The sequence below is a fragment of the Oryctolagus cuniculus genome, chromosome 17 (genome assembly GCF_964237555.1).
Source record: "Oryctolagus cuniculus chromosome 17, mOryCun1.1, whole genome shotgun sequence".
Lineage (NCBI taxonomy): Eukaryota > Metazoa > Chordata > Mammalia > Lagomorpha > Leporidae > Oryctolagus > Oryctolagus cuniculus.
The window spans coordinates 37034120-37046266 of record NC_091448.1 but is presented as its reverse complement, the minus strand read 5'-3'; the positions used below and the strand labels follow the sequence as shown (position 1 = coordinate 37046266).

At 42.1% G+C, this 12147-nt stretch overlaps 1 protein-coding gene across 6 annotated transcripts in view; it reads right to left on the bottom strand.

Annotated features, from left to right (window-relative positions):
• USP32 (ubiquitin specific peptidase 32) overlaps window positions 1-12147 on the bottom strand; it is a 214867-nt gene that overhangs the window by 99624 nt on the left and 103096 nt on the right. Inside the window, exon 1 of one of the 6 annotated variants that reach the window (XM_070061013.1) lies at window positions 8810-8867. The exons of the other annotated variants lie outside the window; for them this stretch is intronic. Coding sequence (XP_069917114.1) covers window positions 8810-8852 — 43 coding nt within the window. The 5' untranslated portion in view covers window positions 8853-8867. Of the gene's footprint in view, window positions 1-8809; window positions 8868-12147 lie in introns of those variants that run through there. 6 annotated transcript variants of the gene reach the window in all.

Sequence of the window (12147 nt, the reverse complement as noted above, 5' to 3'; positions counted from 1 at the left end):
CTCTCTCTGGCTCTGCCTCTCTGTAACTCTACCTTTCATATATATAAATAAATCTTTAAAAACTAATAAAAAATAAGTCCCAGATCTTTCACTTGCCATCCATATCCCTACTAATGTGTCTTGAAAAGCAGTAGAAAATGGCCTAACTTCTTGGGCTCCTGCCACCCATTCGGTAGACCAGAATGGAGTTCCAGGCTTAGGTTTTGGCCTCGCCCAAACAGCCATGGTCCTTTGGGAAGTGAATCAGCAGTTGGAAGGTCTCTTTTTCTTTGTCTCTCTATCTTTCAAGTAAATAAAATAAAGCTTTAAAAATTATGAAATACAATAATGGAAAACAAGCAAGGTTATTATTGGCATACAAGCAGAATACATATCACAAACCTCAAGAGAATCCATTTACAAATTATAACTCATTTCAAAATCTATTGGAATACAAAATAAACATAAAATCTATGCTCTTGTTATACAGTAAGAAAGAAGAGAAAAGTGTGTGGATGCTAGCAACCCTCGAGAAGAGACAAATACTTAAATGGGGGAGGGGTCCTAAAGAAAAGGAGTGACATCATCTAACCCACAGAATCATTCTTAACTTTTGAGTTGAGAATAGCCTGGTGGGCAGCAAGAATACAAAGAACAGAAGTAGAAGACTACCTAAACATTCATTAAAGAGCTAAAATGGGGGGCTAGTGTTGTGGCACAGTGGGTTAAGCTGCTATATAAGCGCCGGCATCCCATATGGGCGCCAGTTCACATCCCAGCTGCTCCACTTCTGATGCAGCTCTCTGCCAATGGCCTGGGAAAGCAGCGGAAGACGGCCCAAGTGCTTGGGCCCTGGCATGCATGTGAAAGACTGGAAAGAAAATCCTGGCTCTGGCTTTGGTCTAGTTCAGCCCTGGCCATTGCAGCCATTTGGGGAATGAACCAGGGGATGGAAGATCTCTCTCTTGCTCACTGTCTCTTCACCTCTCTCTCTCTAACTCTGCCTTTCAAATAAATAAAATAAATCTTAAAAAGAAAAGAAAACATTATGACCACAACAGACTCAACAGTAAAACGTGTTCTCAAAGATTTATTTCGTTTTAGTGTATTAAGTGGAGGATATTCTTATGTCCCATATGTTTTAGTTATGCCTAAGTGTCCAACTCCAGTGCTCGTTACAGAGAGAGGTCTTCCATCCGCTGCTTTACTTCCCAGACGGCCGCAATGGCCGGAGCTGTGCCAATTTGAAGCCAAGGACTTGGGCCATCTTTTACTGCTTTCCCAGACTATAGCAGAGAACTGGATCGGAAGAGGAGCAGCCAGGACTAGAACTGGTGCCCATAAGGGATGCCAGTACTACAGGTCAGGGTTTAACACACTGCGCCACAGCACCGGTCCCCAGTGCTTGTTTTCTTAGATGCTTCATTAATAAATGATAAAACTTGTTCTCAAGGACTTTATTTTAATATATTAAGTGGAGATTATTATGTCTCATAAGTTATAGTTATGTCTAAGTGCTCACCAAAGATGTATCATTCTTGGCTACTTCTTTAAAGTTAATTAAGTTAAAAAAAAAACAAAAAAACAGACTACAATAGAGTAACAGGTACTAACCAGCCGATTCACAAAAACAAGGCTAAGGTTTAATTTCACTGGTAGTAAATCATTTCAAAAGAAAAACATAAACAATCATACCACCTCTGCCTTAAAAAATTTTCAACAGTTCCCCAAGATATGTGCATGGCTTACTCCCACAACCCCATCAGATACTTATGCAAATGTCACCTTCTCAGAATACTCAAACTGTACCCTAAGCAATGATAGCCCTTCATCCTTCTTGCCCATTTTACTTTAGTTTATAATACTCACCAAACATCTGAGATAATTTACTCATTTGTTTTGGTTATTGCCTGTCTCCCCATATACTCCTCAAAGGCAGGATTTTGGATCAGTTTGATTCATTGTTATATTCTAACACTTAGAAAAATAGCTGGCATGTTTTGGGCACTAAATAAATAGTTTAATAAATGTTTAAGAACTTCTTTACTGAACTCCTATTTCATTTTAAAATTTGTTTATTTGAGAGGCAGAGAGACAGAAGAGAGAGAGCACTCCTATCCACTGGCTCACTGTCCAAATGTTCCCAAATGGGGATGAAGCCTGGAACCAGGAACTCAACCCAGGTCTCCTGTGTGAGTGACAGCAACTTGAGCCACTGCTGTTACCTCCCAGAGTTTACTTGCAAGAATCTGGAATCAAAAGGTGGAGCCAGGCATCAGAACCCATGCACTGGGCCAGCGCTGTGGCATAGTGGGTGGGGCCAATGCCTGCAGAGCCGGTGTCCTATATGGTTGCTCCATTTCTTTTTTTTTTTTTTTAAAGATTTATTTATTTATTGGAAAGGCAGAGTTACAGAGAGGCAGTCAGAGAAAAAGAGAGAGAGGTCTCCCATATGTTGGTTCACTCCCCAAATGGCTGCAAAGGCCAGAGCTAGGCCTATCTGAAGCCTGGAGCTTCTTCCAGGTCTCCCACATGGGCACAGGGGCCCAAGGACATGGACCATCTTCCATTGCTTTCCCAGGGCAGAGCAGAGAGCTGGATCCAAAGTGGCACAGCTGGGACATGAACTGGTACCCATATGTGATGCCAGCACTGCAGGCTGTGGTTTTACCCTCTATGCCACAGCGCTGGTCTCTGTTCCACTTCTGATCTGGCTCTCTGCTAGGCCTGGGAAAGCAGTGGAAGATGGCCAAAGTCTGTGGGTCCCTGCACCCATGTGGAAGATTCAGAAGCTCCTGGCTCCTGACTTCGAATCAGCCCAGTTATGGCCATTCCAGTCATTTGGGGAGTGAATCTACAGATGGAACACTTCTCTCTCTCTCTCTTTCACTGCCTCTGCCTCTCTGTAACTCTGCCTTTCTAATAAGCAAATAAATCATCAAAAAAAAATGCATTCAGATACAGGCTGGTGCCTTAACACTAGGCCAAATACTTGCTCTAGAATCCCTATTTTTACACACACACACAGACACACGTGTGCACACTATATATACACACATATATATAAATATTATGATAAAAGATAAAGATTAGTATTAGACATGAACCCTAGCCTCTGATAACATTCAAGTTACCCCAGAAGACAAGAACAATGCTAAATTTATAGTGCCTTCAAAGCATCCAATCTCACTTTATTCCCTAATGGTCTTATTAAGAAAAATCTTGGGGAAAATTTTTCATGATCAGCAGGATAACTAAGATATATCAATATCAATTGGTGTATCTTAGTGGGCTAAGATTCCATCTAAGGCTCTGGAATCTATATGGGCTCCAGTTAATGTCCCGGCTTCTCCTCTTACGATCCAGCTCTCAGCTATGGCCTAGGAGAGCAGTAGAAGATGGCCCAAGTCCTTGGGGCCCCTGCACCTGCGTGGGAGACTCGGAAGAAACTCTAGGCTCCTGGCTTTGGACTGGCTCAGCTTCGGCCATTGTGGCTATCTGGGGAGTGAATCAGCGGATGGAAGACCTCTCTCTCTGTCTCTACCTCTCTCTGTCTGTAACTCTGTCAAACAAATAAATAAAATGTTTAAAAAAAAAAGTTGTGGAAAAATGAAAACACATTCCACCATCTAACATAAAATTTTTGAGAAATTATTTTCCTTTTGCTTGGCCTTTCTTTTATAAAGGAAAAAAAATTTAAAGATTTATTTGGGAGGCAGAGTTAGAGAGAGAGAGAGAGAGAGAGAGAGAGAGAGAATGAATGTGTCTTTCATTTGCTGGTTCACTCCCCAAATGGCTGCAATGGCTGTAGCTGGGCCAATCCAAAGCCAGGATCCAGGAGCTTCCTCTGAGTCTCTCATGTGGGTAAAGGGGCCCAAGCACTTGGGTCATCTTCTGCTGTTTTTCTAGGTGCATTAGTAGGGAGCTGAATCCGAAATGGAGCAGCCGGGACTTGAACTGTCACCCAGATGGGATGCCAGAGTGAAAGGCAGAGGATTAACCTGCTTTGCCATAGCACCGGCCCCTGTTTGACCTTTAAGCAAGCCCAGGAACTAAAGCTGTTGTTTTTCTCTTTCCTTGCTACCTGACCCTACCCTATTCTGACACTCATTATGTCTGAAACCTAAAAGAGATTGTTACTTTAAGGACCTAGGAGGCAATTCTCTTGAAAGCAAAATATAAAAATGGAGTGGGGGGAAGACACTGCACTGAAAGCACACATTTTTGTACACATTATCACACATCAGTAAAGGGCAGAAATGAGATTTTCAGAAAACCACCATTCTAATTTATTCTGAAGTAAAAGGAAAAGCCCATGCGAAGAACTATACCTGCCACGGCTAAAAACAAAACAGTTCTTGACAGGGTGGGACGGGCTGAGTTCGAGATGCTCTGCTTTTGACTCAGTTCCCTGCTAGTGCACCTGGGAAGCAGCAGATGATGGCTCAAGTTCTTGGGTCCCCGCCACCCACACGGGAGATCTTGATGGAGTTCCTGGCTTCAGTCTGGCCCAGCCCTAGCTGCTGCAGCCATTTGGGCAGTGAACCAGTAAACAGAGGATCTATTTCTCCTTCCAGCTCCTCTCACTCTAATTTCAAATAAATAAATCTTCCAAAAGACAAAAAAAAATCTTGACAACATGCACTTGGGAAAATACACTGATTCTACCTAGTTTCTTCTTTACTAAAAAAAGAAAAAAAAAGCTCTCTTGGAAAGTTCTTGATTGGACTATCCCTAGATCAGTTCTCTAAGGCTCCACAAAGCCTATGCAGAAGGATTCCAAGAGAAATAGTGTATTCCCATATTTTTGACAGTTACAAGGAACTAATTTACTTAATAACATTTACAAACAAGAAATTACATGGTTGTGAGGTAAATATATTAAGAAGTTAAAACATGGAAAGCAAACTTTGCTATCTTTTTTAGGCTTCTGTCACTTTAACCTTGGAGGACAAGAGAATCAGCATGTGTTATTTTATTAGCACTTACTGAAATCACTAAGCCAAACATCTTTTCTCCCTATCAGAGGCCAAGGTTTTTCAACCGTGACACTACTGATGTTTTGGATCTGATAATTCTTTTTTTTGCAGAAGGCTGTTCAGTGCCTTCACTGTAGGAGGTATAACAACATCCTAGCCTCTAACCATTAGACGCCAGTAACAGGCTCCAAAGTGTGACAACCAGAAATCGTCTCCAGATACTAAATAACATCCCAAAGAAGATGAAATTACCCCCTGGAAGAGAACTGCCATCGATACACAAATTATGCTGTGCAAGTGACCTGTAAAATTACTTAATTTTCCAAGAACCCCCATTTGTACTGAATATAAAGTTAAATAAAATAAATACTGGAAAACAAATCTTCCTAGACATCAAAACTTCAAATACTGTACTGAATACTGATAAAGTTTCAATCATTTCAACCAAATCACAACACCAGCACTACGGGTCAGTGGATTAAGCTCTACTTTTGACACCAGCACCCCTTAGCAGACTGTCAGTTTTAGTCCCAGCTCCTGCTTCCTATCTAGTTCCTTGCACCGGGAAAACAGCGAATGCTGGCCTGAGTACTAGGACCCCTGCCACCACTTGGAAGACCAGGATGGAGTATGGGTCTCCTGGGTTTGGCCTGGCCATGCCCTGGCCATTGCTGCCATTAGGGGAGTGAAATGGTAGACAGAAGATCTCTCAGACTTCTGTGTCTCTCCCTCTCTCTGTCATTCTGCCTTTCAAATAAATAAACTAAACCAAATGAAGATAAAAAACTTATAAAGATAAACGCTATTACAACCGGATCTGTGATCAGAGAAAACCAAAATTACTTGGTAAACTGGTATCAAAAGTATTTTATAAGACTAATATACTACAATTAAAAGGCAAATCATGAATAATAAAGCTTATAGACTTATACTATTTTCATTTTTAAAACAATCACACAAATGTTTGTTATGCCACAAGAGATCGTTGTAACTGTGATGTAGCTTGTAACCATATAATTCTTTTTTTTTTTTTTTTTTTTTAGATTTATCTATGTATTTGAAAGGCAGAGTTACAGAGAGAGAGAAAGAGAGAGAGATCTTCCATCCACTGGTTCACTCCCCAGAAGGCCTTAATAGCCAAGGCTGGGCCAGGCTGAAGCTAGCAGCCAGGAGCTTCTTCTAGGTCTCCCACTTGGATGCAGGGGCCCAAGCACCCACGCACTTGGGCCATCTTCCGCTGCTATTCCAGGAGCATTAAGAGGGAGCTAGACAAGAAATGGAGCAGCCAGGACTTGAACTGATGCCCATATGGGATGCCAGCACCACAGGCTTTACCCACTGTGCTACAGAGCCACTCCATACTGTATCGTACTTTCACATCATAAGTTTTATTCCAAGCCGGCGCCATGGCTCACTAGCTAATCCTCCGCCTGCGGTGCCAGCACACCGGGTTCGAGTCCTGGTTGAGGCACCGGATTCTGTCCCGGGTGGTCCTCTTCCAGTCCAGCTCTCTGCTGTGGCCCGGGAAGGCAGTGGAGGATGGCCCAAGTCCTTGGGCCCTGCATCCACACGGGAGACCAGGAGGAAGCACCTGGCTCCTGGTTTCGGATCGGCACAGTGCGCCAGCCGTAGTGGCCATTTGGGGGGTGAACCAACGGAAGGAAGACCTTTCTCTCGGTCTCTCTCTCTGTCTAACTCTGCCTGTCAAAAAAAAAAGTTTTATTCCATTTTATTTTAAAGATTTATTTATTTATTTGAAAGGCAGAGTTACAGAGAGACAGGGAAAAACAGAGAGAGAGAGAGAGAGAGAGAGAGAGAGAGAGAGATCTTCCATCCGCCGGTTCACTGCCCAGATGGCTACAATAGCTAGGACTGTCCCAGGCCAAAGCCAGGAGACAGGAATATCTTCCAGGTCACACATGTGGAGGCAGGGGCCCACACACTTGGGCCATCTTCTGATGCTTTTCCCAGACCATTAACAGGGAGCTGGACCAGAAGTGGAACAGCTAGGATATGACCTAACACCCTTATGGGATGCTGGCACTGCAAGTGGTGGCTTTACTTGCTATACCACAATACTGACTCTTGTATTTTTTTTTTAATCTAACTAATAAATGATTAATTTAAAAGGCAGAACATCAGAGAAAGATGGAGAGAGACAGAGAGCTATCTTCGACTCACTGGCTCACTTTCCAAATGGCTGCAATGGCCAGGTTAGGCCAGGCTGAAGACAGGAACCTGGGTTTCCCAGGTGGGAGGCAGGGACCCAAGCACTTGGGACTTCATCAGCTGCCAGGTACATTAGCAGGGAGGTTGATGAAAAGTGGAGCACCTGGGACTCGAACCATCCCTTATATGGGATGCTAGTGTTATAGGTAGCCGTTTTACCTGCTGCACCACAATGTCAATAGGCCAACTTCACATTTAAATTTTGCCACAAGATTATCCAGAAAGACTATGATACAATAAAGACAAAATTTTTATACCAGAATATACAATGTACCATCCACTTTTCTTTTCTAGCCAAATAACTAATACAGTACACCCTAAACTCCGGATGAGTTACAATTTGCAAAAGCCCAAATACTTTGAAATATAAACTAATCTTTAAAATAAACAAAACTTCTACTTACAAATGTTGCTTTCAGGTTTTTTGCTTTTGTTTTTTAAGATTTATTTATTTGAACGCCAGAGTTACAGAGAAAGAGGACAGAGATGTCTCATCCACTGGTTCACTTCCTAAATGGCCACAATGGCCAGGGCTGTGCCAGGCCAAAGTTAGGAGCCTAAGTCTTCCATGTAGATGGCAGGGCCCAAGCACTTGGGCCATCCTCTGCTGCCTTCCTAAGTACATTAGCAGCAAGGTGGATGGGAAGTGGAATAGGTAGGACTTGAATTAGCACTCACATTTGATGTTAGCACCCACCGCAGGCAGTGACATAACCTGCTGCACCACGTCAGCCTCTGCTTTCAGTTTAGATAACAGAAATATCTACTTGAAAATCCCAGATAACAGAATTTATTTAAGAGGAAAATGTTTTATAAACTTTTAGCCAAAGGAAACTACCACAGAAGTCTGATATGTATGTTGAAATAGCAATACTGTTCCCTATTCCTAAAAAACATGTCTATCTACTGTTAATGACATTAAAAAAAAAAAAAGGGAAAAGAAAGAAAACCTCTTCCATTCCTCCTCAGAGGCATTAGTTTTCTCAAGCTCTATACTCTCTTAGAAGTAGACTGCCACATAAAACACCTGACTCTGAAACAAAAAGAAGACAACAGCTTTCAGGGCAGAAACCAATCTCCTTTTTCTATATTTTCAAGGTAAAAAACAAATAATGTATATTCACTAAGTACTTCGGGTTAATTCTAGCCACATAAAACAGCAAATAAGAATACAAAAAAATTCATCAACTGTGATTTTTTTTCTAACTTTGAAAACTATATTTATCAATCACCTTAAAAATTACAATTTCTTTGTCAAAGTGGAAATATGGAAAGATAAACTAAAATTTTTAGGAAGGGAAAAACAACAGATTGGCTGTGGTCACTAATTAAAACTACAGTTTAGTGCTGACTTTAAAGCTTATGTGATTTCTTTATTTATTATTCAAGCATTTGCGAAATGTATGCTAAACTGTACACTTTACCAAGGTTCACCGTATTATCATTACCAAACATCACACATGAACTAGCAACAGAATTACTGTGAAGAGAGAATTCAACTAATCATATTTCACTTAAGTTGGAGGAGGTAATTTCAGCAGTTACTCTTTCCAGCTGCTATCTGTAGATCAGTATCAAAGCTTATATCCTACCGGCTAAATAAGAATGATTTCATCACCCACCTATATGTATAATTTTTTCTGGGTCACAAAAATGGCATATCATACTCCCAACATTCTAAACAGTTCCTGGCCTGTGCTTTGGGCCAAGCAAAAGTTTCACCTCACCAAAGGTTCCAGTTTGCAGAAATATTTCCTTAGCATCAGAAATGGATCCTGATCAAAAAGAGCCTGGCACGACATCCAAGCATTGTCACACGGTAACACAGGTCGTTTAAATGTTTTCAGACAGCAACCTGCCCTCAGAAGCAATGACCTGAGACGGACTTAAAATGGCGGTAAGCCTTACCTCACCAGTAATAGATAAGAGGATAATGAAGGGAGAAATGCAGATTTACTAGACGGTTTATAGTCTAAGAATCACCGAAGTACTTTTTCCCTATTGAAAGAAAACTTTCATACTGCAAACTAAAATGTGACAAGGGAACACAGCAATATACACATTCTTTCTTGAGATAAATGCTAAAACAGACAGGGACAATATAAATTTCTTTCTATAGATATGAAAAGAGAATAATCAAGTGAATTACATGCCTCTCAAATCCACCCAAAATATGACATTTATTACTTCAAAATCCAGATTCTACTATCCAAAGAAATCACTGAGTTATCACACTTATTTGTTCTTACGGCACACTGAGGAGAAACTCCACAAACCCTTTCACAATTTATTTGAAAACAAATTCATAAGAAAGACAGGCACATCTATTTTCTTCCAAATATAACAATTCTATAGAAGACTATAATCAACATTAAGGAAAATAACTATCAACAGCAGATCTTTTTTTTATTTTTTTGACAGGCAGAGTGGACAGTGAGAGAGAGACAGGGAGAAAGGTCTTCCTTTGCCGTTGGTTCACCCTCCAATGCCCACCACGGCCGGCACACCGCGCTGATCCGAAGCCAAGAGCCAGGTGCTTCTCCTGGTCTCCCATGCAGGTGCAGGGCCCAAGGACTTGGGCCATCTTCCACTGCACTCCCGGGCCATAGCAGAGAGCTGGCCTGGAAGAGGGGCAACCGGGACAGAATCGGGCGCCCCGACCAGGACTAGAAGAACCCAGGGTGCCAGCGCCGCAGGCGGAGAATTAGCCTATTGAGCCGCGGCGCCGGACTCAACAGCAGATCTTTAAAAAAATTCTAAGCCTTCTATTACCCGTTCCACTGTTGGTAAATGGGCAATCATTCAACAGTCTTGCCTGGGCCAAATAAAATTAGTTATTGGAAGAGAAACAAATATTTGTAAGTACCCCAGGGGAAAAAGGAAATTAGCTAGAACAATCTGCAAGACAGTCTGACGTGGGTCTAAAATGGCTGACCACAACCACAACGACCACTTGACAACCCCTATTTTCATAAAAGATTGAAGAACAGGAGTGGGCATTTGGCCTAGTGGTTAAGACATCAGCTAAGATGTCAGGGACCATAGAGGAGTGCAGGGTATGATACCCACCTCTGGCTCCTGACTCTATCTTTGTGCTAATGCTGATCCTGGGAGGATCATAAACTTCTGGCTTCGGCCTACTCAACCCCAGACACTACAGGCACTTGGTGGGGCAAACCAGCAGATGGGAGCTCTCTATATGTCTATCTCTTTCTACCTGCCTCTCAAATGACATAATAAAAATATTAAGAAAAAAATTAAAGAATAAAATCATATGTGTCAATAAATTATCCCCAAGCAAGTACTAAATGATAACACACCCACACTTTGGCATTCAAACATCCCTGTTTTGTCACCTCCTAATAGCCATTTGATTTCGATAGTTTCTTTATTCTCATAACTTTGGAGTTCTCATTTTTTAGAATGGATATAAAATGAACTACAGAGACAACACAATGATTAAATGAGATGATGAAGAGAGCACAGTGCCTCCTGCAATAAATGCTGGATTTGTGTGTTATAAGTTGCAACCAGCCCCCAGGCAAAGTATTTTTGGAAGAAAAGCACAAAGCCATAATCAAAAACCATACAATACTGGCCGGCGCCGTGGCTCAATAGGCTAATCCTCCGCCTGCGGTGCCAGCACACCAGGTTCTAGTCCTGGTCGGGGCGCCAGATTCTGTCCCAGCTGCCCCTCTTCCAGGCCAGCTCTCTGCTGTGGCCCGGGAGTGCAGTGGAGGATGGCCCAAGTCCTTGGGCCCTGCACCCGCATGGGAGACCAGGAGAAGCACCTGGCTCCTGCCTTTGGATCAGCACGGTGTGCCGGCCGTGGTGGGCATTGGAGGGTGAACCAACGGCAAAGGAAGACCTTTCTCCCTGTCTCTCTCTCACTGTCCACACTGCCTGTCAAAAAAAAAAAAAAAAAAAAAAAAAAAGGCCATACAATATACAGAATCAATATGTCAACAAAACATATATGTATCTGCAGTCAGTAAAAACAGGAAATTATGTGCCTAACATTATAAAACTACAGATAGGACTAGGAACATGTTAACTTTGCTTAGAGTTCAGGAGAAGTAAAAAATTAGCCATTTTAAACTAGTGTGGAAGGTACAATAAAGGAACCAACTGGGGATTTCTGGGAACACATATGTTAGCAGACTCTGGAAGTCTTGATATTTAAAAAGGCACACAAAGAACATCTAAAGGTTGACCAAAAAAGGAAAAGGAGTGTGACAGAAGAAGGATATTGTAAGTAGAGAAAAAAGAGGATTTATAAAACTCTGAGCGGGGTGGTGCTGTGGCACAGTGGGTTAAAGCCCATCTGCAGTGCTGGCAGTCCTGGCTGCTCTACTTCCAATCCGGCTCTCTGTTATGGCTTGGGAAAGTAGTGGAAGATGGCCCAAGTCCTTGGGCTCCTGTACCCACATGGGAGACCCAGAGGAGGCTCCTGGCTCCTGACTTTGGATCAGCACAGCTCCAGCTATTGCGGCCATCTGGGGAGTAAACCAGCAGGTGGAAGACCTTTCTCTCTCTCTCCTCTCTCTCTCTCTCTCTCTCTCTGTAACTCTGCCTTTCAAATAAATAAATCTTAAAAAAAAAAAAAAAAACCCTATGAGGGCACAATAGACAATAACAAAACACAAAGAAAAAAAGGCGTGTTAATGCGTTAGTTTAAAAATAAGGAAAAGGATAACACACGGAGGGATTTATGACAAAGATGCACAATAGAAGGCGAAACATAGGAAAGAAATTTACCTTCCAATGACTAAAAAAAGGATGTTCATGACAGCAGTTTAACTTAGAACCACTAGGCAATTCAGTCCCAGTGTAGGTATTTTGAACTTTTGAAAAGTTCACAGAAAATTAATATTATTAAAAACTTATGCATGGGGGCCGGTGCTGTGGTGCAGCAGGTTAAAGCCCTGGCCTGATGCACAGGCATCCCATATGGGCGCTG